Below are 27,602 nucleotides of genomic sequence, written 5' to 3' on the forward strand. Positions count from 1 at the left end.
GAGACATTCAGTCCCGTTGCGAAAATTCCCTCTGTCCGTGTGCTTCTGTCTCTTGCTGTTAATCATAGCTGGCCCCTTCATCAGCTGGATGTGAAGAATGCCTTCCTCCATGACGACCTGACTGAGGAGGTGTATATGGAGCAACCACCAGGGTTTGTTGCTCAGGGGGAGACTTCCTCCTACATGTGTCGCTTACGCAAGTCACTCTATGGCCTCAAACAATCTCCGCATGCGTGGTTTGGGAGATTCAGTGAGGCAGTCATGCGCTTTGGCATGAAACAATGCGTAGTGGATCACTCAGTCTTCAGTTATCACTCTTCAGTTGGGTGTATTTTATTGATAGTTTATGTGGATGACATAATCATCACAGGGAGCAATTCACATGGTATACAACGTTTGAAAACCTTCTTGCAAAAGGAATTCTCTACTAAGGATTTAGGCCAGCTCAGGTATTTCTTGGGGATAGAGGTTGCTCGTTCTTCTAGAGGCTTGTTCCTATCACAGAGAAAGTATGTCTTGGACTTGCTAAAAGAAACAGGCAATCTTGGAGTTAAATCAGCTTCTGCACCCATGGATCCTAATGTGAAACTCGTTCCAGAAGAAGGAGAGTTGTTGGATCCTGGCAGGTATCGTAGGCTTGTCGGTAAACTTATATATCTCACGGTTACTCGGCCAGATATTTCATATGCTATTGGAGTTGTCAGTCAGTATATGAGCTCTCCACGTACTTCTCACTGGGCTGCGGTGACACAGATTCTCAAGTATTTGAAAGGGGCTCTAGGGAAGGGATTGATGTTCAAAAGACATGGCCATATGAAAGTTGAAGGCTTCTCTGATGCAGATTGGGCTGGATCCCCAGCAGATAGACGGTCCACCACTGGGTATTGTACATTTGTAGGTGGCAATCTTGTTTCATGGAAGAGTAAGAAGCAGGATGTTATAGCTAAGTCCAGTGCAGAGGCTGAATACAGGGCAATGGCACAGACAAGCACGGAACTTATTTGGCTACGTTCACTTCTTTCTGAAATTGGCTTCATTTCATCTTCTCCTTCGCAGCTTTATTGCGACAACAAAGCTGCAATATACATTGCCAACAATCCAGTCTTCCATGAGCGCACCAAGCATATTGAAGTGGATTGTCATTTTATCCGTCAAAGAATCCAGAAAAGAGAGATTTGCACTGTGTTTACTCGGTCAGGGGACCAATTAGCTGATATGTTTACAAAGTCCTTAAATAAGTCAAAATTAAGTGATATATGTAACAAGCTAGGAATGTATGATATCTACATTCCAGCTTGAGGGGGAGTGTTGGAATATGTAACTTGCCTAAGGGCATTTAGGACTTTGTACATCCCTTTATGTTTTAGTATAAAGATATGAGTCAGGGGGAGATAACCCTAACTCATTCTATTTTCTCTGTCTAAACTTTCGTCTAACAAGATTAAATGCACAAAGCCGCTTATTATGACGAAAGGCGGGAATGATATATTTGCCCCTTTTTCTTCTTTGGACAGCCCCCTCTAGTGTAATAGAATAGTCATAAATACACCAGATGGGGCTGTCCCCAGTAAAAAAAGGGGGCAAATATATCACTTCTCCAAAAAACTGGTGCCCTTTTTGTATCGTTATGGCATGTTAGATCTATCTTTACAGGTCACATTAAGGTGAACTTTATTAAGAGGTCAATTTTGGTAAGAACAAACTTCAACATTTTAACTTTTGTGAGGGAGATATCTTATTTTATGGGTGAGCTTGTTGCTGAGCTTTGTGAAGGGTATTTGTTGAAACAAGTCAAATGTTATGGATGAGGATTTTATCATTCGTCTTGCCAAAAATACCTATTTTTAATTTTTAGAAGTGAGCTCATATCACAGTGCCTTGTGTCACAATGCTTTAAAGGTAATTCGCTAAAATTATATAATTAAGACGGTAGACCTAAATTTAAGCTGTGCATTTTTTTTCTTGAGCTATCTATTTTTATAGTTAAGGGATATCTGTAATATGCGGATATGCGTGCGGTATTTAACAAATTTGGTAAGTTAAAACCAGGTGCTAGTGCTATGGGCTTTAAAAGTCTAATCTCTCAATTCGGAAGAGGTAAGGTTAGGAGATTTCGTTTGGGCGGGGAAAATATCTTCACTTAGTTTCTTGAGGAGCTTTTTTGTGTTTTCATTCAATTTTGCTTGCAAATTTTAGTCCCATTCACAAGAGAGAGAGAGAGAGAGAGGAGAAAATGAATCAACATGCTCTTTATTGTTCTCTCGATGCCTTTTACTGAGCACTTACCATATTACCATAACTCCATCATGTGGCCAAGTTCTGAATCGAGTTGAATTCCTCAACATGCCTTAACATGGAGGAGGGAGAGATAATCTAGCCGGTAGCCACTTTCAGAAATGCCATGTTGTCTGATGGTTAGGCGGTCTGTTTAGTCGTTACGAGATGGTGCTGTCCAACTTTCTGACATCATTACCTGTACCCTTGAAGACCACTGACCCCCACATCCCCTCTTCTACCCTTCACTCATTCTGGAGGAAGAATTACTCTCTTCATGGTCTCTGCTTGGTGCTGGTGCTTTGATCTGCTCATTCTCATTGTGGTGTAGGAACAGTGGGAACAATCACCCAGACCTTTACACTATCTATGCTCGTGTCTGGTGGAGCTTTATTCTAGCTAGTAGAAGGCGAATGACAATAAACTTCTAAACTTCTGGGTGATTTAAAGCATCCATGGTTTTAAATTTCGGCCGAAATATTTCGGTTTCGGTGGAAAACGAAACGAAATTCACAGTGAGTCGGAAAAGTACCAAATTTCGCCGACGAAATTTCACCGAAATTTCGGAAATTTCGGTGAAGTACAAAATTTCACCCGAAATTTCGGAAATTTCGGTGAAACGTTTCGGAAATTTCCGAAATTGGTGAAATTTCGGTGAAATTTTTACAAGATTTCGTCCGAAATTTCGTACCGAAACCGAAACGTTTCGGTTTCGGTGATGACCGAAACCGAGATTTAAAACCTTGAAAGCATCTCAGGATGATGCCACTACAAAATCTGGGGAATCGTTCCAAACTCACAGTGTAACTCCCTTCTGAAATACAACATACCTTATATTTTGCCAGATCATTGTGCTTCTTTGGACCATTTTTTTTCTGGTGTGCTTGCTGGATCTTCTTAGTTGCTGGAATGTCAGTTTAGAAGAAAGTGGGAGTGGGAGTGGCTGGAGAGCAGGTCGGTGGGGTGGGTAAATGAAGGCTTATGGTTGCAACCCATGCAACTTCTAATAGCCCGGCGATTTAAATCCTAGCTGTCCATTGTGATCAGAGAGCTAGAAGGTTCTTGCTGTGTAATATGGTGCGAATGATTTGTACCAATCACTCTTTATTAAACTCTCTTACATTTATCTTCAGCATCTTTCTTGTGCCTCTGAACCTCTTCATGGATCAGTAAAATCATGGTTGGGATCTGAACACTCTCGAATAGATATGTCTACAAAGAACATAACATGTGATTTTCTCTTCACATCCCTTATAATCTTGGCTTAAATTTGATCTTGGAGTTTGTAGGTATCCTCCATGTTTTTAATATCATTCCAGGAAGTGCATAAGACTTCAGAACTTCACTTCATCCAAGCAATTTCGGATTAAGTTTTCCTAGAATACTAGGATTCTGTGCAATATATTTTCTTTTAGATCTCTAGTCTTGCTTAGTGATTTAGAAAACGGCAGATGGATGAGTGGCTGTTGATTGTAGGTGGAGATGCTCAGCGATTTACTTCCACAAATGTTGAATATTTCAAGTGACCATGTTAATAATAGGAAGCCTTTCTTGGATCAAAGAACTCCTGCCAAATGTTTACTTTCCATTCTTTTCGTGCCAAATGGATTTCCATGCATTGTTTTTTGCATTCTATAGTTTATAGCATGTTTGGCTAATCTATTCGGTTACATATTCTTGATCGCATATCTCGATTTCTTTATTTATTGTTCTTATTCTTTGTTTTGTTTTTTTTTGGTTATTTTCCTTTTCTGCAGGCTGCTTCTGGGACAAAGGGAGGATCTAGTGGTTCTCCGGTGATAGATTGGCAAGGTAGAGCTGTTGCCTTGAATGCTGGGAGCAAATCTTCAAGTGCTTCTGCTTTTTTCCTTCCTTTAGAGCGAGTGAGTTTTCATTTTACTCTGTTATCTAATTTTCATTGACCTGTGCTTCTTTGTATTCTCAACGGTACGGTAACTTCTTAAATGCTATATTTTCTCCTGTAGTGCATGTGGGTTTAGTAGCACTAGATAAGTTATAGAGTTTGTAATATGAGTAGTCTCAAAAAAAAAAAAAAAAGGCCTAGTGAATGTTTAAGGTTATGTAATTGCTTTTCTTTGGTTTATGTATCTTATTCATCAACTACGATCTAGTTTCTTAGTCATTACACGTTAATCAATGTTGAAATTAATTACCAAAATCTGGCAAGTCGTCATTGGTGTACTCATCAAATATCAGGCTGCAAAAGCTGACTTCTTACACACACACACAGTTTTTATATGGTGCTCATCAAATATCAGGCTGCAAAAGCTGACTTCTTATACACACACACACACATAGTTTTTATCTGGTGCCTAGGCATACCTGCTGGTAAATCGTAATCAATTTACTGCCCTTGATATTTGATCTAACAGCAGCTGATTGTATAAGAGGCTGTTGTTGGATCAAATATCAACAGTGGCACTTTTGTTGTACCTCCGAGTACGAGCATGTATGCACACACAGGCACACACCATATAATTAATTTCACATATCCATATACCCATACACACACACACACACACATATTATGTATGTGCTTCAATTATTTAGCATACATCCTATACATTCTCTTTGTATGTATGGTGAAGGGAGTGGAAAAATCCGGAAACCTGTTGATAAGTTTCATACATATTCGTGGAAATGAGATGCTTTAGATTTAGGTTCAAGCATCACACTCGTTAAGTGCAGCAAAAGGCTAAATCCTAGTGTTAACCATTGGCAGGTTGTGAGAGCATTAGGATTTATACAGAATGGAAGGGATGCCTTTGGAAGTAAGTGGGAGGCCGTAGCTATTCCTCGTGGTACACTTCAGGTTTGTTGCTTCTTATCCTCACAATCCTCACATTAATCGATGGCCTTTTAGATTGTCCCACAATAAAAAAAATGTGTCTACAGTCAGCTTTGCCTTTTTTGGTCAATGGCAGAAAAGTGGGAAAGTATCTCCAGATAGTATCTTTCAAGTTACTCATGAAAAATATGATTCTTTATTTTTGCATAGATAAATATATGTAATTAAACATTATGCTATTTGTTTGAGAAACCTTATTTCTGTTTCTTTCTTTAAGAGGAAAGCCACTAAGTAGTTGCGTGTGTGGGCTCTTAGACAAATGATCCTGGTACCTCTTTGATGCCATATATTTGCCATTCATGCACTAATGTTCTTTTAAGCAAGTTGAAATTGTACTTCACAGTAAACTTAGTTTCTTCAATTTATATAGTAGTTTGAATCATATTTGTTTCTTTTAAGGATGGGGAGATGACAATACCATTCAAAAAAAATGGATGGGGAGATGACAATGGCCTTTATTTATTTGAGATCACCATCTGTTGGTGCATCATTGGTGTTGGGAATTGAAGTGGTGGCGTTCGCAACAAAACAGAACGAGAAAATAGAGAAAAATTGGAAAAAAAATAAAATGAAAATAAGCACTTATCCTTTAATAGGTTCTTTCATTAACTGGGGAGATCAGCTCGAATTTGGTATTACAACTGTAAGTACATCTCCGTATGGAATAAAAAGCTTTGGTTTTAATCTGAAGATTTCCTTTTGCATAGATGGATACTGGTCGATAATTGATCATCTAAGTTATGGATTGGGGAAACTAGAATTGCAGCGATCCATTCATGCTTTTTAAATAGAGCATCTTAAGAGTTACAAAGATATGATATTAATTCATCTTCCTTGTAGTATGTTGAACTCCTCTTTTTGTTTAGAATAGCTTCTAAAACATGACAGTGCTGTTTGCTGATTCAAGTGAAACTCGTATTTCCTCAAGTGATCATCATGAAGTGGCAAGGCAGCAATCTAACATCTTTCGAATAAGGTGTACCTTCGGAGAAAAACTATTAACCTCATTGTTAATGAAGGATCCAATTAAAACATTGTTTATTGGGAGATCGTGAACAAATTTGAAAATCTCATAGAAAGCAATGAATTGGGGATTTAGAATGTGTTGGATGGTAAACATGACGTTTAGTTAATACTCATTTCTAAGCCTCTAGTGTTATTCGAGAAAGATTTGAAAAATTTGAGCTTCTTCTCAAGAATGATGGATACTATTTCATATGTTACTTAAAATTGCAAAAGTTTATTTTTTATTCACCAAATCTTCATAAAGTTGATGGCTGTAGGGCCTTGCCATACATAGAGATGTTCCACAAATTTTTTTTTTTTTTTTGAATGGTAATGTTCCACAACTTTGTTAGACTACTAAACCAATTTAGAAGCTAGAATCCTATTCAAACTAAGTAGTTTCTAAATAACTTTTCTAATCAAGTGTTCAGGTTTTTGGTTTGGCGCGCATTTCAATCGTGATGGAAATGGGAAACATGTTAGTTTCAAATGGAAATTTTGGTGGAAATCTTGTAAAATCATGGAAACGTATGGAGACATGCAAATGATGAGCATTTGAGATGAATCAAGAAACTTCTTGAAGTGCCAGAATAAGCGCAAATACACAGTAAAAACCTTTAAGAAGGAAAAAAATCACCTATAGGCTATCATAGTTTAAGTTGTATTTTTTTGTGAATGATAAGAGTTTATGTTGTACAACACACCTTGTGACACGCTTTATGCCTTTATCGCTTAGATGTCTGATAATTAGTACATGCCACATTTCACATGTAATTCGTATAAATATTTATGCATAACACATACACCGCATTTCACATGCCATTAATATAAATATAGTTATATACTTATATAACACATAAAGGTATAGTGTACCACTAATACTTTTATGGTTTTGGTTTCGGTATGCATCTTTGTGCGGCTGGAAATGGAAACATTTCGGTCATTTCTTGTCCGTTTTGATGAAAATTTAAAACCATGCTCCTAACAGTCCTAGTTAATAAACCTTTTAAAAAGTAACAATCCCAAAATCGAAACTATCCTAATTAATCCAAACAACTAAAAAGGCAACAGTCCCAGGATAGAAACAACCTATAGAAACATATGAACTTTTCTAAAATGGATTCTAGAGACTAACTAAAATAGAAACCATCATAATAAACTTTCACCATATCCGCCCAAGGTGGTGCGGCAGTCCAAAATTGAGAATATGTCATTCTCGACCGTTTCTCTAATCAAACCAGTCGTGAATGGCCATAATTGCCACTGAACCTGCTACCTCCTTTACATTGTTTTAATATGTCGTGGGTTGTTCCTATTTGCCATAATTGCGAACATGCATGAAGACTACGTCTCCCGCTTCTCTTTCTTCTTGTTTGTTTTCTCCATCATTGGTTGTAATAAATCAAGAGGTAAGATATGAAAGAACACGTGTATAAGCAAAGGTGTGTGGCTTTCAAAAGAGGACTTGGGAGGTGTTGTAATTGTTATAAGTGGTTGGCACGTGAAGAAGCAAACTCGAAAGTTAGTTTTCTACAATCTGGTGGGAGCTGATGCAAGCAAAGCTCATGAACAAGCCAATGCAACAAAGGTAATTCAAGAGAAAAAGAGGGTCGGCCGAGGTCTGAAACTATAGGTCATACTATGATCAAGAGTTGAACCCCAAGTTGTCAAGAATTAAGGAACATAAGATACCCTGAAACAACATTGTAAAGAGTGCCTCTCTGTTTCTATGTTTAAGCCGGACCTTCCTTTAGATGCTTTCTTATTGTCATGTGAACTGTATATGAGTGCACTTTGTGGATAGCTACGGGTGCACATAGACATACATGTGTAGACACACAGAACAAGAAAAATAGAAGACGTGTCACACAGAAAATTTCTCATTACTTCTTAATCTGTCTAAAATGTTCAAGGATTTATTAATTCTTTCGTTGGGCCTTCAATTTCCTTGTAGCTTACATTTCGTTGTTGTAGGTGACATTCCTTCATAAAGGATTTGATGAGACACGCCGGCTTGGACTTTGTAGTGAAACAGAACAGGTACCTAATTCATACTTAAAATCTATCATCCGCTAGGAATGATTTACTTGTGATTTCATTTGTATTAATGCCTTCAGTTTATTTTCATTTATTTTAATTTTTACAGATTTATAAATTTTATAGGAGATTCTTCTGTTCATTTGACTTTATTTTCTCTTGCCCGCTTTTTTTTTTTTTTTTTCATGGATTAATTAGATTGTGAGGCATGCATCTTCTATTGATGAGACTGGAATGCTTGTTGTTGACTCTGTGGTGAGTGCAGATGCCTCTATTCCTGCCCTAAAAATTTTAATTTTATTAAAGTATTTGATAATGTAAAAATATGGTAAGTTTATGTTGTCTTGGTTGAGGCTTCCCAGCATACTCTTCCTATTGCAGGTGCCAGGTGGGCCTGCACATAATCATTTGGAGCCAGGCGATGTGCTTGTTCGGGTGAATGGGGAAGTGAGTTAATCTTTCTATAATTGCCTATGCATGATTTTTTTTTTTTAATCTTTTCCTATACATGAATTTTAGGTATGAATTTCCATAACATCTTATGTTTTGATGATTGGAATAGTTTATTTTATTGTGTGTGGCTTTGACCTTCTCAGTCGAGGTACTTTGGTTGTATTGGATAGTCTTCCCTCTTGAGGGGCTATTTTGTTTTGCCTTTATTTCGAGTGTAGCCTTTGACCATCTTGGTGGAAGTGATTCCTTTGCCTTAGTATATCACCATTCAAAAAAAAATCTCGTCTTTTGCTGTATTTACATCGGTATTGAAACTTCCGTTCTTATGCCTGAGTTTGCTAAATATACATGAATGCCATTAAAAGATTATGTCATTTCTAGATGTTGTATACTTCGTAGTTTAGAAGCACTTGCATGGACTGCCTTTGTGTCCTCTAATTAATCTGATTGTGGTCCTCCCTGAACATTTCAACTGCATTCAACGTTTTGAGCCCTGTGACTTGTATCTCGGGTTAAATCGGTATACTATTAGTATGTAGAACCATTGTCCCAAGGGACTCAACGAACATCCTTTCTTCTGTCATTGTTCATTACAATAAAGTGTTCATGTGTTTAACTGGTAGTTGTCCTTTGAGATTTGTCAGAAGATGATGGATTTTGAATTTGTTAAAATTTTAGTGCAGGTTATTACTCAGTTTTTGAAAATGGAGACATTACTAGATGATAATGTCGACAAGAACTTAGATTTGCAGATTGAGAGGGGTGGCACTTCCTTGGAAGTAAAATTGATGGTAAGGTTAAGCTCCTGTTGTTTTACCTTTAGCATTTCTTGTACTTAATTCTGCAGGGAGTAACTTTTTTCTTCATGTGAGAAAAATATTGTTACTGATATTTTTAATATTAAAATGCTCTCCTTAAAAAATATAGTTAATGATGTGGTGTTTAAATAGTATTTAGGATCTTGCTGTATGATCAGTTACTTTCATTAACTTAACATGTTCATCGGATAATGATTTTTAGGTTCAGGATTTGCACTCTATAACTCCTAATTACTTCTTGGAAGTCAGTGGCGCTGTGATCCACCCCCTTTCCTATCAACAGGTAGATGTGTTTATGATTTAAATTTTCAGAACCATGTGACCCAATCTGATGATCACACGGTACCCTCAAAAGGCTCAACTTTATTTCTCTTAAGTTTGACATGGGCCTGTTAGTAGGAAATTACTGCCAGCTGTTTATGCATGTTTTGTACAAGGCACCTTGATGAAGAACAGAAAGGGAGGATAATGAATGTTTGGCTAGCATTATTCTTTCAAATTGTTATTTGCAATAGTTAAGAAAATATATTTATTGAGGAGTCATTTTACAAATTCGTGCCGGGTACAGTATTATCTTTACTTTGAACGGTCTAATGCTGTTTATTTCTCATTGTAATACAGGCTAGAAATTTTCGCTTCAATTGTGGTCTGGTGTACGTTACCGAACCGGGGTAAGTGTATTCTTTTTGAAAGTGGAATCATCATTGTCATTTGGGGATCCTTTCCTTTATCCCATGCCTCTTTCGATTTTTGTGGCCTGCTGCACTCTATTAGTTGAAGTTTCTTGTGGATTTCTGTGTGATAGTATTCCAATATCATTGGTGATTCTTTTGCAGACATGGTTTTAAATTTCCACCTAAACCGACACGAAATGCCCGAAATGTTTCCATTTCCATCCCCACCGAAACCGAAACTGAAATGACCGAAATGCATAAACCAAAATTTTAAGTGTAATAACATGTAATTTTGTAAGTGCTAAATTACGAGACATGCGCGACAGTGCATCTTACTAGCTGTTTAATATTTTTAAACCATTATGGATGGTAGTCTTGCTTATGCGACGGTTTCTATGTGTGTATTTGTGATTATTCTAGCATTTCCTGAAGTTTCATCTTTAAATTTTATCATTTCCATATGTTTCCTTGATTTTATAGGATTTCCACTGAAATTTCCAACCGAAACCGAAATGTTTCCATTTCCGTAGTGGCTGAAACCGAAACCGAAATTTAAAACCTTGGTTGCAGAAAGGAAGCTTGTAGTATTCTGGTAGTTTTTGTCTTCAACATCTATGGTTTTCCAAACTGCTGATGTAAATGTTTCTGAATCTGAAATGCTAAATTCTTAATGCATCAAACGAGTAACTCATCATTATCAACTCAAAATTACATAAATTCGGGAGTGATGACCACAAATAGGAGTTTTGGATCGCTATCACAACTACTGCAGTCAAAGAGAGGCCTCGGGTTGATGATCAGAATGCATGTCTGAATGCAGTCGGAGCATATATATTGCAATAATGGATATCTTATGGGTTCTCTGATGCATTAACTTTTAGTTGATCAGAAAGTATATTGAAGTCTCGGGTTTTCACTTGCACAATTGCTTATCCCCATCATCCTACTGGTTCCAAGATCATGTTATTGGTGTGGGGCTTTGACAACCCAGAGAACTTGAATTCAAGGTTCTAACTTTTGGTTTCGGTTTAGGTTTCGACGCCACAAAAACAGAAACACTACGATTTCGGTTGAAAATTTCGGTAGAAATCCTGTAAAATCATAGAAACATATCGAAACACATGCAAATAGTAGAATATTAAGATGTCACTTCGGGAAATGCTGGAATAAGCACAAATACACACTTAAAATGGCCACTTAAGCTAGACAGCCGTAAAAAATTGTCTAATAATATCTAACACCTAGTGACATGCAATGTGTCCGTGTATTATAATTCGGTACATACCACATTTCACATGTATTCTATATAAATATTTATGTATAATACATAAACTACATTGCACATGCAATTCATATTAATATAATTGTATAACATATACTGATATAGTATACCACTAATGTACTTGCGATTTTGATTTCAGTATGCATTTCAATTTTGGTATCATATAGTGGGGATGGAAACAGAAACATTTCAGTCTTTTCATGTCGATTTCGGCAGAAATTTAAAACCACGCTTGAATTAAGATTGCTTAGCATGCCCAGGAGTCCTTTTGTGTATTCGAAGTTAATCTATGTGTACAAAGAATTTCATGACTGCCCTTGACAATATACAATTAACTAAAATATCCTGTCTAATATTATTGACATATTAACCCTGTAATGTGCATCACTCCCTCCCACCCAATCTGTGGTATCATGCCCAAATATTTGGTAATATGTGTTTTATCAGTTGAGATGTTTTGTGGCCCAGGAGTCCTTGATTGATTGTGACCTTTTCTCTTTTGTGGATCATGGTTGAGATGTTTTGTCTGTTTCTTCTCTGTTCTTGGTTTTCCTTGACCATCTCAGTCAATGCTTGTTCTCTTTGCATGTTTCTCTACAAAGTGTCGCGTCACTTAAAAAAAGCCTCTCTCCATGGAGACATTTTCATGTCATATATTTGATATTGTAAATTTTATATTTGTAACTTGTATGAAACCTGTTGCTTGATAATTGCTTGTCTAAATTTGTTTAAAGAATATAATCAGTGGTAGAAGCCGGGAGTGTGTTTTCTCACTAAACCAATATCTTTTCTCAAAGAGAGAATTCTGATCTCAATATTTTTATTTAGTTTTCTTTCATTTTTCAATGAAACCCTATTGTAATGGGTTTATGTCTGTAAACAATATTTGGGGTGGGTGTCATTTTCCAAATAAATAAATAATTGGGGTGGGTGGGCATGTTTAGAAAAGCACATGAGATGTCTGATGTACCATGGGGAAGAGAATGCTGGGGCAAATATCTCCTTTTATTTACAGTTCCCAAATCAGTCATTTGTGAAAGAGGGAGTATTTGAATTGCAAAATGCAGGTACATGCTCTCTAGGGCAGGAGTTCCTCGACATGCCATTATAAAGAAGTTTGCAGGGGAAGAGATAACAGTACTGAATGAACTAATTGCTGTTCTTAAGAATCTAGCTAGAGGTGCTCGAGTGCCTTTGGAATATGTAAGCTACATGGATCGTCACCGAAGCAAGGTACATGGCGATTCTGTATTTCTGCATTCATAATGATCGTGCTTACATTTATTTAGATTATGCTACTCTGCTTATTTCTGCAATATTTTACTGTATGCCATGCCCATGTACAAACTGCTCCCTAAATACAAGCACTTTGTTGTATTCTTTGAAGTGGACATAATATTAAATACTTTTTTATTGGATTAAATATTTATGAAGCTGAAACACTTCACTTTTATATTGCAAATGTTTTCTGCGAGCTAATCAAAGCAGTAAGGCAACAAAACAAGATGTTTAGTTTTGATTATTTGCTGTGATATACATCCTAATCTGCATTATGTACAATCTATGTTACGTAGATTCTTCTAAATGTGCGAAGAATACGTGTCGGACATGTCTCGGATTCCAATACTCCAGGATTCTCTGAGACACTTCTAGATCTCTTTTATCTATTTTTTCTGCGTACCGCTACAACAACTTTACAATTACCTCATGTTTTGAGTTTTACCCATTCCTACCAGTAGGTTTCGTAAATAGAAATAAAATATTATATATGCTTAACCGATTACAATTTTCAATATATTTCTTGTCATAACCATATTATTATGTAAGAAAACAAAATTTGAAAACTGATTTAAATATTTTGGCAAATCCACGAATTGTTCTTTTCGGATTCCGACACTCGTATCCGTACTGATTCAACATAGTGTACAATAGATAGAGAGAAATTGTGAGATGACACAATAAAGCATGCGGATCAGGTCTGCGATGCTCTCCACGAAGGTGGTTTAACACTTTAACTTATTTATAAAAGTCTGAGGTGCCCTTTCAAAGACCAATATAGAGGTTGGATTTGCTCGTAGATGGTCAGGGGTTACAAGCATGTATATTGTATGTTAGAGTTGTGTGCCTTCAAAACTATCATTGGACTTCTGTATTTAGCTTTTCATTATGTAATTATTCTACTAAGTTCATTTATACTTACAATCATGTTTTCCCTCTGTGGGTGTATGATTTTCAGTGACACATAAGACTTGTCCACTAGAGTTCTTTAGGCGGCATTGTAGGAATTCCATGCCAAAAACTTACAGGGCCTAGGTAGAAGATCCCTTTAGGTCATACCTTGCACTATCCTAACGGCAGTAGAATTGTTCTAGGGAGGCCTACCTCCACGAAATTCTAGACTATCACAACCCTAAAATTTGTGGAGCTGGGCCCAAGAGTTGGAGCAAAAAGCTTTTGGAGAGAGGTGGGCTAACATTAAAAGAGCTTGGATACTCAGGAAGAAGGTAATGTCCTAATCCCTCCAACTATGTTGATCTACAAAAATCAAGGATCATATTGGGAGTAATTAAAATTAAAATGGCCCCTTAATCAAGAGAAAATAAGATTAAACCAAGTGTAACTATTTGGAGATCAAAAGTTGAGACCCAAGGGCCAACACAGAGGCCTGTTGTGGGTTGGATTTACTCATATATGGTCAGAGGTTGCAGATGGTGCACTGTAACCATTTGGAGGTGAAAAGTTTGAGGCATTGATGTGGGTTTAAATGATGGAAGGCTTCAAAATTTTTTTTTTTTTTTGTTTATTCACTTTCCACATTATTCTGTTGCTGCTACCTGACATATGAGTGGTGTGGCATTGGGCAGTTAGGACATACTTGGCAGTTGTAGCTTACAGCAGATCAGCTGCGTGAGCTCTGGTAGACAAATCTCGGAGTGGGTTGGGCTGCAAAGATAAAAGGAAAGGGGTTGAGCTGATCCTCTCAACAAGGAGAGGGCAGAAGACAAGAAAAACAGCAAATTGCAAAGGGTTTTTCTAACGAGTGCCCTTAGGGCACTCGTTAAGGTGCATTGGAAAAGAGAAAATGCAATCATTTTGATAATAGAATCTCAAAACATGTGTAAAGTTATGAAACTATGTGTAAAATGATTGCATTTTTCCTTTTCCGATGCTTAGCAAAACCCAATTTCAAAATGGAAAGATTACCTCCCGCTGAAATGATCTTCCCATTAACGCCCTCTCTAGATAAGCCACCCAGCAACATCATTGGCACTCCAAGGGATATATGAGAATGAGATACTCCTATTTCTGAAAATATCTTAAATCTTTTGTATGTAGTTAGCAAGGTGCCATTGATCCGAGAACTTGTTGGAAGCCCAAGTGATAGCACTAGCTGAATCACCCTTTACCCAAAATTATCAATGTGAGATGGTGATGAACACCTTTAAACCTTCAAGAAGACCCCATAATTCCGCCTCATTAGGATCTGCCACAACAATCGGGGTCAGAAAACACTTTTAGGTTAGAACGGTGATCATCCCTAATCACTCCACCAATATCCACAGGTCTCGGATTAACATTAGAGCTTCCATCAAAATTTAGATTTACCAAGTCAAGTGGAGGCAGCATCCATCTGGCAACAAACTTCTTTTTGCTGGATTTGCACCAAGCAGTCTCATGCCATTTTCTCTTGTAACTATCTGTAGAGATCACCATGACCCAGATTTGCTGGGCAATTATCAATTGAATGATATGAGATATGATTATGCAGATGACGACGAAAATTCGTGAGACCTTATTGGATTGACTTGAACTTGGCCATTTTTTAGTTGAGCCTCAATCAGGAAACTCGAGTTTGAACCAAACTTTCACTCGTACATCTTTTTTTTGTGAAGAGATTGGTGTTCTGATGAAGATGGAAGCTTATTGTGTGTCTTCTTCTCCCAACAAAATAGATGGTTGTCGGGATGAGTTTCTTCTCGAAGTTGGGGCCTGGGGAGCTGTTACAGTTTTGGCTGTCGAGGTTGATAGTTGCTCTAACAAAGCTTTTCTCAAATTTTGAGTTGATTATCAAAGTTGCTGTGCCATACTGCCATTTTTGAAGGCAGCAATAGGGTTTTTGAGGGAAGTCTTTCACATGTGAGCTTTTTAAAAGAAAATCTGCTGTGCTGTTAGTTCATGTAATGGTATGCCATCAAAGATTACCTTACCTAACAGAAATTCTGAGAGACATGTCCTTTGAATCGGATTTTTTAAGAGTTTGTAAAAAATTAGCAATGCCCACAGTTTGTCATTGTGATTATTCTTTTTCAAAAGAATCGGACCTACAATGTCCTTATGTAATGAAGTAGTTACATATTGCTATTCAATTAGTTTTTCTGTGCATTCATGTTGCTTTTAAGTGTCCATACTCTTTCGTTTTTTCTTACATGAGGTGTTGCTGAAACTCAATAAAGAAACTTACTTGTAAAGAGGGTTTTCGACATAGCAATTTAGTTTATGTGTGTCAATATGCTGAAAATTTTCATGGAATTGTTTCTTACATATATATATATATATATATATATGTATGTTCTATTCTTAAGCTTTCTCAAAGAACATCTAATCTGTGGTGGATTTTTAGGTGGTTCAATGTAGCACAATTTTGATTTTCTTCTGTTGTGCTGATTTTATTCTGGATTCATCCTAAACAATATGATTCTTAGGAATGATTCCCTGATTATTATGTGTCATTTCACCAGCAAATAGCAACTGTACTGTACTGTCTGCAATAAGGTGCTAGTGCCTTGTAATAGGATAAGGCTGTGGGAGATTATTAAAAATCAGAGTAGAAACTAGGTGATGTGGTAGTTAAGACTTTTTTTTAATGTTAGATCTTGGTAATGCTCTGCTGGAAATTTGGGTTATGTGGCTGGATCGTTGCATCTCTATTATTGTGGACCCAGAAATGACTTGTCATGGAGGGATGTTCACTATTCGCAACAAATTTCACATGCATGAAAAAGTGAATAACACACGTAAAATAAATTAGGATCAAATTTTCCTCTTGTAAAAGGAGGTTTTATTAACTTTGGTTGGGATCGTACACTTCCAGCTCAATTGGCCGTTAATTACATTTCTTGAAGAAGAAAACACCTCTGATTATCCATCAAGAAGTTACCTATCTAAATACAACTTTTGTTAATTATCCGCTAGAAAGATCTAATTTTTTTTTGTTAACAGATCCTTTCTGGTGGAATTTCTTTTTCCTGATAACTTTCTTCAATTCCCCAAACTTTCTTCATCTTTCCTTTGGGGAGCCGTCATCTTTATCATCCTTTTCCTGGAGGAGAAAGGTCTTCTCCCTTTAGGGAGTCTCTGGAAAGAGATCCTAAAGGGATCTTTAGAGAGTCTCTGGAAAGAGACTCTAAAGGGATTTTCTTCTTTCTTCCGAAAGAGAAATGTCTTCTTTCTTCTGGGGAACCGCCGTCTTTATCTCTTGGGGGACACCATCGTTTTTATCATCTTTCTCCCGGGAGAGAAAGGTCTTCTCCCTTTAGGGAGCCTCTAAAAAGAGATCCTAAAGGAACCTTTAGAGAGTCTCTGGAAAGAGATTCTAAAGGAATTTTCTTCTTTCTCGCGAAGGAGAAAGGTCTTCTTTCGTCTGGGGGAACCGCCATCTTTATCTCTTGGAGGAAACCGCCGTCTTTATCATCTTTCTCTCGGAAGAGAAATGTCCTCCCTTTACGGAGTCTCTAAGAAGAGATCCTAAATGGACCTTTAGAGAGCCTCTGGAAAGAGATTCTAAAGGGATTTTCTTTTTTCTCCCGAAAGAGAAAGGTCTTCTTTCTTCTGGGGAAACGGTTGTCTTTATCTTTTGGGATAAACTGCCGTCTTTATCATCTTTCTCTCAGAAGAGAAAGGTCTTCTCCATTTAGGGAGTTTCTGGGAAGAGATCCTAAAGGGACTTTTAGAGAGAGATTCTCTAAATGGATTTTCCTCTTTCTCCCGAAGGAGAAAAGTCTTCTTCTTGGTCTCCTTTCTGGAACCTTTTTGGGAGAAGCCTGCAAAGAAAGAACCAAAGAAAAAAAAATGCACTATTAGTCAATAATCTTTTCTCACCTTTCTTGTCTCGCGTAGGTTTTCTTTCGCCCAGATCCGATCCCTTTTTCTAAAGGATTTTGAGTTATTTATAGAAATCTCTTGAAGTGGTTAGCAACTGCCACCTCACCCCCTTTTTTTTCTCAACTTCACGATCTCTACTTCCTCTTTTTTGGAGCCATTGTGAGTGCCACCTCATCCCTTATCTGGGATTTCATGATCACTTCTCTTTTTGCGGGGAGTTACGTAACTCCTTTTTTTGAAAAGTGGGCGACTCACTTCTTTTGTGAGTCATTTTTATGTCCTAAAATTTAGGGATTTAACTTTTATATTTATCTTTTTACTTTAGGGATAAGGTAATGCGTAACCACCTCTTTTTCTCTCTCTTCTTATTTTAATAAGGGATTTACGATTTTGCCCTTGTTTTAAAATTTTGAGTCCAACATTCACACAAAAAAAACTGATTGAATAGGGATGCTCGACAATGACATCATGACACTTTTGTACCAAGAAATAACCTTATCTTTCTTCTCCGTATTAAATTTTTATGCTTCTTCTGTTCTGGCATAATTATGACATTAAATGATCAATTGTTTGAAATACTGTTAGCATTCTGATTGTTTATGTTGTTGTTGCAGTCTGTACTTGTCACAATTGACCGCCATGAATGGTATGCCCCTCCTCAGATATACACTCGTGATGACAGTACTGGTTTATGGACAGCAACAACTGTAATACTCTCCGGGGCTCCGCCATTATCTTCTAATGTCTATTGTGATGGGAAAGATCTCGCATGCCAAATGGATGACTCAGTTATTGCTGGAGATGGTCTATTAGAACCTGTACTTCAACATAATGACAAAGATTGGTCGAATGACTGTAAAAGAATGCAGACTAATGGTGAAAATGTCTCCGAGGAATCACACTCTGGAGAAGAATTTAACACAGAGACTAAAAGGCGGCGAGTAGAAGATGATTCAACAGAAGAAGGAATTGTTATTTCTGATGGTACTGTTAATGAACTTAGAGACGAACCCATGGAAAACCCTAGAACGTTGGAAAACACTGTCCATATAGATGATCGAGGAGCAGCATCAGTTAATTCTTCAATAGCAGAACAAGTGATAGAGCCCACTCTTGTAATGTTTGAGGTAGGAAATGTTGGTATGTTCAAAATTAAGCATTTCAGGTGGATTAGTTCTTGCTTGAACTCCTTTCTTGTCTTGTTCTAAGTTAGAAATGCTATTTGGATTTTTGAAACTCATATTAACAACTCAACTTCTAATGCATTTTTTTTCCAGTTGCAGTCTTCTTAATCCCAAACTTATCCATGAAAAAACTTGTTGATTTGCTTAATAAAGTTTATATAAGTGCCAGTTTGGTAGGTTATTATGCTTCCATTCTTCATAGTATTATTAGAAAACTGCTCACAATTACCTGCATTAGCATTCTGTTGTCAATGGGTTAGAGCTATTAAGAATGCTGATGCAGGAGTTACGACCTATGACATCGCCGAATCAAAAGATTTAGGTGAGATTTTTGTAGGATGTTTCTTGGATTCTATTACTAGACTATCTTTATTTGTAGAGGTTATTATGAACAATCGTATATTAGTTGCAATTGTGTTTTTTTTTGTTAGAAAAAGGGAAGGTATAGCCTCGTATACTAGTCAAACTAGGGTCTGTTTTTGATGTTTTCTTTTATTAGGAATATTGTTTTACCTTTCTATAAGGCCAAGCTTCCTGGTGTTCTTCCATCATGCTAGTTACGTTTATAACTTGAAGGATCTAAGTTCTCACCTCATAGATGAATAATGATTTAAATATGGACCCAAATGACCCAATTGCCTCCCACAGTCATAAAGTATGGGCATCATCCTTACTAAATGGAATCAGATTTGTAAAAGCAAACTTTCCAAGTAGTCAATGTGTTTGTCTCCATTTAGAAATGCATTTTTGACATCTAGTTGCCACAATGAGCAATCCAAATTTTTAGCAATGGACATAATTACCCTTTCAGAGTTTTATTTTGCAATATGTGCAAAGGTTTCCAAGTTGCCAATACCAAATATATGGGTGTATCCTTTTTTGCGACCATCAGTAGTTAATACAAAATGTCTGGGTGTATCGTTTTGCAAACATCTGTGCTTTTAAGCATTTAATAGTACCTTTGGCTGCTTCACCATATAAATCCAACACCTGAATGCATGTTTCCCTGCAGCTAATTCTGCTAGTCATAGGTTTTAGGGTTTTAAAGGTGAGAGACGGTTTAGATCTACGGTTAGATTCTATAAATCTAGTTTTGAAAGTTCAAATCTAGGGTTTTATGGTGCAGATCAAGGGCATGAAAGGGGAGATCTAGAGTTTTGAAAGAGGTTGAGTTGAAGAGAAAGAATGCGATCTCTGATGATGGAGGTGGCAAAAGAAAAAACGGATTCAATCCTCAATAACGGAGGAGGGAAAGAGAAATGAATGTAGTTCTTTTTAGTGGAAGAGGCAAAAGGAAAGAAAAAATGAACAAAATATTAGATCTTAGTCTTCTTCTTGGAATCCATGGTAGTCGCTTTGATATGATTTTACTGTTGGAGTATCTCCAACTATGCATGAGCATTCAAAGGTAGAAGTAGACGGAAAGTGACGTAGGATGGATCACACTTATTTGGTGTTATATAGAAACCGGAACGAGGGTGACAAATTATCAAGTTTTGGACGTTAAGGAATATGAAAAAGATAATAACAAAACTGTCGTGAATCTGGACAACATGCAACTCCTATGATTCGACGACAAAAATATAATTACAAAATAGAGATTTTAAAATTATCCATGACTAAATTTAAATTATTTAATTGTATAATCAATTTACACATATGCATACAAGCCGCAAGAATATCAAGAAGTCACAATGCTCAAAATTAGGAAATTTCATCCAGCCCAAAAAAAATGTATTTCAGTCCCTCTTACAAAATCTCACAAGGTCTCAAAACAATAGCAAGATGCCTATAAAGAAGATTCTAGACCTCAAAGAGGGCTCTTGGGTAGGTTTAGAGCCTTAGAGGTGTACAAACACAAGCCGAAAACTTGCAGATTTATGCCATGATAGTGTAGACTTTTGTGGTTGGGAATATGAGTGAGAAGGATGGGTGAAAATTAAGGGTTTGGGTCCTAAAGTAGGTGATTAGATTGGGAAAATATTTCTACTAGGTTTGGGATAGGTTTGGAGGGGTGCAGACAATGCCGGGAAGCTTAGTTTTGGGACAAAACGAATGGAATTTGAATGATCTTTTTAAGGTAGGTAATTTTTTTTATAATGGATATTGAATGGGTTTGGGGTAGAAGATAGATGAGAAATAATGCAAGTGGTTTTGGATGAAAATAATAGAGGTTAGGGTTTCCCATGAAGGTGGTTTATAAAAAAATAAAATAAAAAAGAAGAAAGAATATTGGAAGAAATAAAAAAATGACAAGTAATAAAAAGTAATCTACTTATTTCAAGGCTTCACACCATGAGTTTCCTTGGCATCTCACCAAAGAATCATTGGGATCTCACCAAGGAAAAAGAATAAGAAGATGAAGAAGCCATTTTTGTGAAAAGATGACTATTAGGGACGTCTTCAGAAGCCGTCGGCCTCCTCCTACGACGACCGTTGTGTCTGGGTTCCTGGTGGATTCCCTTATTTGCCCATGCGACTTTAACCTTGACCTTACAGTGAATCACTTCCAAAATTTCCTTGGAGCAGGATATCCTGCTCTGGAAGTATTTGAATCCTTAGGGATCCTTAATTTCTGTTGTCGGAGGACTCTCAGTTTGTTTGGGCAAGGCAGCGACCTGAATAGGTCTCAATGGGCTCCTCCCAGATCCCATTCAGGGTCCTTGGGTAGTATTGAGGACGGGGAGACCAGAGCGAGACGACTGGAATTCGGGGCCAGAAGAATTCCTGGCCGAATAGCCTCTGAATTTAACCGTCGATTGCCTTCCAGTAGCAGTGACTGGATGTGTCCGAAATGCCAATACAGAATCTTTGGATCGCGAAACATTTGTAGAAAATGCTCAGATCTCAGATCCAAATTAGCCTCAGCCATGGTTTGGAGGCCTAAAGTCGGACCTTCTTGAGATCTCAATTACACTGGTAGAGGAAAGAAAGAAATATTTAAAGAGCTGCCTCATTGGGAGCTTGAAAACTGTATCCTGGCTGTTGGAGGACGTATGAGAGTGGGTAAAAGATGTTGGGGCTTGCCGGAGTTGCATAAGCCGTTCCCTATTAACCCATTAGATATCCTTTTCTGTTTTGAGTCAGAATCTTAGGCGAATGCCATCCTCGGGCGTGGAGGTGACGCTTTGGTAGGATTTCTCTCTTCCCTTCAGCCTTGGTTCCCGGCTTATAATACAGGAGCTAGAACCATTAGGATCAGATTTTATAATATCCCTCTTCACGCCTGGTCAACGTCAACTGTGGAGTATCTTGGGCAACATTTGGGCCAGGTGATCCAGACCCAGCTCTTTGGTAATCACGACCACTGCATGTCTTTCGCATCGGTATTGGTTTGAACTCCCTTGTTTAAAACTATCCCCTCATCCATTAATATAAGAGTGGAGTCCAGCATTTATTCTGTTGGACTTAAGATGATTTCTGAGGATAGCAGTTATAGTTTGGCGGTATCGGCTATGGGGGAATCAAGTAGTAAGGATAATATGAACGTTTGTGAGGGCCCCGAACAGGCTTCCGGTGTCCAGCTGCCTGTGATGGATGCCTCACCGGAAAAGGTGACAAGCACTAATCTCTATACCTGCGACTCTTCCAGGGACCCGTTGGTGGGTCCCGATTTGAATTTTGAATTTCCCAAGTTTACCGCCACCAACTCGCCTAGAATGTCATAAAGCAAGAAAGCTGTTGTGATTGGAAAGTGGGGTCAGGCCGAAAGTGGATCCGCACGGAAAACATTAAATGCAGTATCTCGTGGCAAGAAAGGAAAAGCCTCTCGAAAAGATGTTGCTGACAGTGTATATTGACTTCGGCAAAGGAGAAAAAGGCTCTAAAGATAAAAACTAGATTCAACACTGATAATAAAAATTCTAAGGACAAGCGCCTATGTACAGGAAAAGTTAACGTACACCGTAGAAGTCCTAACCCGGAAATACAGGTACTAGCTTACTCGAGGTGGTCTTTCAGTATTTACAAGAAAATTGAAAGGTATTGTTAGGAAAGAAAATCATAGGAGGAGGAGACTAGTTGTGGAATCTCAGAAGCTCCTTCAAAATTTCGACACCACGACTTCGCCAGCCATGTCAGGAAAGGAATCGGCTCAGGATGGAAATCTTTTCGTATGAGGATGGAGATATTGAACTGCTGAAAAATCTCCGCTATAACGAAAAGCTTGCTAGGAAGGAATCGCCCACGCCTTGTGAGACTTCTCTTAGCCCGCTAAAAAAGCGTTGGGCCCAACTAAAGAAAAACTCATCCACCATCAACAGTCTTGAACCTAATTCTGAATCGACTACTGATAATGAATTGCACTTACCCCTCTTGACCTCCTCATATTTAGTAAAGTTTTAGAAAAGGAAAGACGTACCCGGCGGCGCCTCTGGGAGGAGGAAAGAAAACTGGAAAACAATCGAACCAACCCAAATCCTGAGGCAGTTGTTGCCTCGGCCATCTCAGGACGGATTGAAGATCTGCGAGTTGAGAGGACCCAAACTTCTAAGGACCCTAAAGGTAAGGCAAAGCAGGTTGATGATAGCTCAGAAGATTCAAGGAGTAGGGGATCGTTCTAGGAAGAATTCAAAGATTTGTTGCCGATGGGGGATGTATTTGGGATTTACATACGGGGAAGACTTGGGGGCAAGCAAAAACATGTTTCTCGCAATGAAGGCAAGAGAAAAGGAAAAAAAGAAGGCAAGAGAAAAAGAAATTGAAAAGAAGATTGGAGAAGATGATTAAATAATTTAGCTTCAGAGATGAGTATTGACTTTCCCCTCAGTAAAGTGTCTGAGGGGGTAGTGCAGTATTGATTTAGATTGGTGGATCTGGTTGAAATTGCAGGATTTGGGTTGTAGGATGGTAGTGAGTAAATTCCCTCCAGAATTTTTCGAGGTATATATTGTTTAAAAGCAATGTGATTGGTAGTCGTTATCAAGAGTTTTCGATTCCCAATAGCCATAGCTTGAGAGATTCGTTCTTTCGCTTAGGTTTTCTAGCCTGGATTCTCTAGCTCTGCTATTTTTCTTGAAATTCTATGGTAGATCTAGAGTCTTAGAATTTCAGCATGTAAGTTTAGTAGTTTTAGAAGCTTGAAGCATTGGTAGTCTTCAAAAATTTCGGTTTACCTATAATTTTAAAAAGTACTTATTTAGGAAAATTAGAATTATGTGCAGTTCAAAAAGGTACAGGCGAAAGGTTTGAGGAAAGGAATAGACAAAGAAATAGAGGAAAGGATTATGTGCATATTATAATTATTTGCAGTATAATAGAGGAGAGGAATAGTTGGTTTTTTGTATTTTTTCTAGCTACCTTTGAATTGGCTTCGGGTATGTCCATGCCAGTTCATCTTAATATTTTGTATTGCAGGATGGGACTCCTGGTCCTGAATGCTATTTGAATATTAATGAAATTTGTCATCTTTAAGAAGAAAAAAAGCCTTTTCTCCCATAAACTCTCAATATCAAATAACAAATCAATGTGGTGTTCTCTCCCAAACACAACATAAAGTATTTATATCAAGACTAACTGCCTCTTTAAAGGCTTAAAGACGTGCTCCCACTTAAATTTTCGCAATATATGTATGGGACCAAAACAACCATAATTCAAAGAACTTAAGTTATTTTGACTTTACTGTTCTAGACATGTGCGACAACACATGCCATTGGGTGTTCGTTGTGATTAAGCCATTATGGATGACTTTCTTGCTTATGTCATAGTTTCTAAGTAAGTATTTGTGCTTATTGTAGCGTTTCCCAAAGTTTCATCTTAAAATTGCATCATTTGCATATGTTTCCATATGTTTCTGTGAATTTACAAGATTTCCACCGAAACCAAAACTGAAGTGTTTCCGTTTCCATGTCGACCGAAACCAAAGCTTAAACTGAAACCTTGATAATGAGTTATGAAAGAGTAAAGAGCCTATGGATGGAGGAGAAGGGGGCCGCGGGAGATGGGGGTGGGGGTGTGCAGTTGGTGCAAGAACACATGGAATCACTGGAGAATATGTCATGTGAAATAAAAACTGTCCTCCTTTGTTATTTGGCTTGATCTGAAATGGTGAAACTGGAAAAACAAATCTGTAGATTTTAGTCAAAACATCATGACAACTTGGTATTATGCTCTTTAGTTGTATACAGTGAAGTTGATATAATATTTTATCTTTGAATAAATGAACTCTTACATCTAGGGATAGTTCTTGCCTTTGATATCACAAAACATCCATATGCATGTTGGAAGTTTTGGACCAAATATTTGCACAGAGAATCACGAGAACAATTTCATGTGAAATGAAACATGTCTACCCATAATATTTGGCTTGATCTTGCATGGTGAATTTTATGTATGCATGCATGTGTGTGGGTCTCTCTCTCTCTCTCTCTCTCTCTCTCTCTCTATATATATATATATATATATATATATATATATGTGTGTGTGTGTGTGTGTGTGTGTGTGTTTGTGTTTGTGTGTGTGTGGTGTGTGTGTGTGTGTGTGTGTGTGTATCTGTGTAGATAGATATATCTGAAGTATTATTTGCAATTTATATACATGCTGGATTGTGAGCTTCCATTAAGGGAGGCTACCTTAGTGTCATCAGGTCCTCCGTTGCCTTATCTGTTCTAACATGTTCAAATTTTCCTTGTGCTTTGTGGCAGATGGGTTTAGCTCCAAACTTTGCAAATATATGACATTGTTTGTATGGTCTTTGTGCCTACAGTGAAATACTGTATCATTTGTAATTTTTTTTATTTCTTTTGTTTAATGTTTAAAGTACTGGATTTCTTGTCTTTTTTTTATTCTGATTTTGTACTTGAAATGTATTTTGGGCAAATCTGTCCGACATGTCAAGCTTTTGTTTCCTGATTATCGTGTTTTCATATTTGTCAATTATGACAGATGTTTTCTAAAATGGAGTCATTGTGTGGCATCATGAGCTCATTGCACGTAGATGTTCATGGTCAACTTTTTTCAAGATCTGTTATAAACGGTTGTTAGTCAATGTCGTATGCCTTGCTATCTCAACTGAGATTTTAACTTGTGGGCAAGAATATGGGGGGTTCTTGGTTGTTTACTATGTTATTCTAATCTATTGGTGTTGGGCAATTTGATTTATGTTGATGACTAAACTTCCAGGTTCATGTGCCACCATCATGTATGCTTGATGGTGTTCACTCACAGCATTTTTTTGGGACAGGCGTCATTGTATACCATTCTCAAAGCATGGGATTGGTTGCCGTTGACAAGAACACAGTTTGTGTTTCTGTTTCTGATGTGATGATCTCGTTTGCTGCATATCCCATGGAAATCCCTGGGGAAGTAAGTTGCTGATTATATTCAATAGAGTTCTTCCATGGTCAGATTAGAAGTCAACTCATAACTAACGTATTTTGTATCTCAGGTGGTTTTTCTCCATCCTGTACACAACTATGCACTCGTGGCATATGATCCTTCTGCTCTGGGCGCATCTGGTGCCTCGGTTGTTCGTGCAGCTGAACTTCTTCCTGGTTAGTTTACTATATCAAATATTAAGGGGCCGTTTGGATACGCAGATTTTAGAATCTTGGATTTCCTCAAAATCCTGGATGGGAATCTCCTTCTCTCATCTCCCATCTATGATTTTGAGGAAATCCAAGATTCTAAAATCCGTTTGGATATGCGGATTTTAGAATCCAGATTTTTAGTTTGAAAACAGTGTAAAAGAGGGTTCATGATCAAGCAGCCGTATGCTGTCATGACAGCGTTTCTTGGATTTTAAGTGAGAAATTCAGGTTTTAAAAATCTCTCCTGCATCCTGAGATTTCTAAAACCTGGAAATATGGGAGGATCTGCTACTCTCTTGCTGTCAGAAAGAAGGGCGAGAAGTAAAAAACGACGGCTGGTCTGCTTCTTCTCTTGTCTCGTAGCTACAATTTTGAAGAAATCCCGGATTCTAAAATCCGCATATCCAAACGGCCCCTAAGTGTTTAACATTCTATAATATGACATGGTTCGTTGTATTTATACTATAATCGGGGATGAGTTTTTCTGTCGGCTTCCATATATTTCAGATTCCAGCAGAAGGCCCAGATATGTTCAGTTCCGGAATATTAGACAACTCATAGGTTTAGTGTCTCACCCTCTAGCTTATGGCTTACCATTGCCATCTTTGCACATAAGATACTGTTATTGTTTGTTGGACCTCTTCCAACTGCGAAAACGCTGTTCCCCCTATTCAGATGAGGAATGCTTATTTCCAACTCATTTTTAACTTTTTTTTTTGAAAGGTAATAAATTTATTAATGTAGCCAATTCCGGATTACAGTAACAGGGACGAGTCATCCTGCACATGTAATGTGCATTCAGTATTGAGCTTGGACCCAAAGTAGGAGTCATACAATCACTTTTTATGTGTTGAGTCTTGAGAATAAGAGATTTGGATTAGAATCCGGTGGCACAACCAGGCAATGTTAAAATCAACTAATTTGTTCTTTTAATTCTAGATTGCTACTAGAATTGATAAAAAAAATAAAAATTTGAACTCTCTAATGTTTGGGTTTCAATTGGACTTTGCGTAGGCAAATAGCTTAATCATATGTGAAATTTGAAATGTTGATACGTGAAATATGCATAATTCTGAACCATTATGTAGCCACTAATGTATTCTGTGGGGTTTGTTTTATGACAGAACCCGCTTTACGTCGTGGAGATTCAGTTTACCTTGTCGGGTTAAGCAGAAGTTTGCAGGCAACATCAAGGAAGTCAACTGTTACCAACCCTGGTGCTGCTTTGAATATTGGCTCAGCTGATAGCCCACGTTACAGAGCGACCAATATGGAAGTCATCGAGCTTGATACTGGTAATCTTTAGAGTTGCTTTCTTCAAGTGTATCCTAGTTTGCATTTCTATGAATAGATCTGCACGCTTCTTTTTCTTACTATT

At 37.6% G+C, this 27,602-nt stretch overlaps 1 protein-coding gene across 2 annotated transcripts in view; it reads left to right on the forward strand.

Annotated features, from left to right (window-relative positions):
* DEG7 (DegP protease 7) overlaps positions 1-27,602 on the forward strand; it is a 55,017-nt gene that overhangs the window by 17,231 nt on the left and 10,184 nt on the right. For both annotated transcript variants that reach the window (XM_077387884.1, XM_077387885.1), the window contains exons 6-18: positions 4,032-4,157; positions 5,018-5,107; positions 8,123-8,188; positions 8,384-8,440; positions 8,567-8,632; positions 9,322-9,429; positions 9,659-9,739; positions 10,078-10,127; positions 12,480-12,645; positions 18,129-18,641; positions 25,818-26,000; positions 26,083-26,188; positions 27,349-27,519. In XM_077387884.1, the coding sequence (XP_077243999.1) occupies positions 4,032-4,157; positions 5,018-5,107; positions 8,123-8,188; positions 8,384-8,440; positions 8,567-8,632; positions 9,322-9,429; positions 9,659-9,739; positions 10,078-10,127; positions 12,480-12,645; positions 18,129-18,641; positions 25,818-26,000; positions 26,083-26,188; positions 27,349-27,519 (1,783 nt within the window). The remainder of the gene's footprint in view (positions 1-4,031; positions 4,158-5,017; positions 5,108-8,122; positions 8,189-8,383; positions 8,441-8,566; positions 8,633-9,321; positions 9,430-9,658; positions 9,740-10,077; positions 10,128-12,479; positions 12,646-18,128; positions 18,642-25,817; positions 26,001-26,082; positions 26,189-27,348; positions 27,520-27,602) is intronic.

The sequence above is a fragment of the Tasmannia lanceolata genome, unplaced genomic scaffold (assembly GCF_043159265.1).
Source record: "Tasmannia lanceolata isolate RefF3 unplaced genomic scaffold, GAP_Taslan_0.1 ptg000008l, whole genome shotgun sequence".
Classification (NCBI taxonomy): Eukaryota; Viridiplantae; Streptophyta; class Magnoliopsida; order Canellales; family Winteraceae; genus Tasmannia; species Tasmannia lanceolata.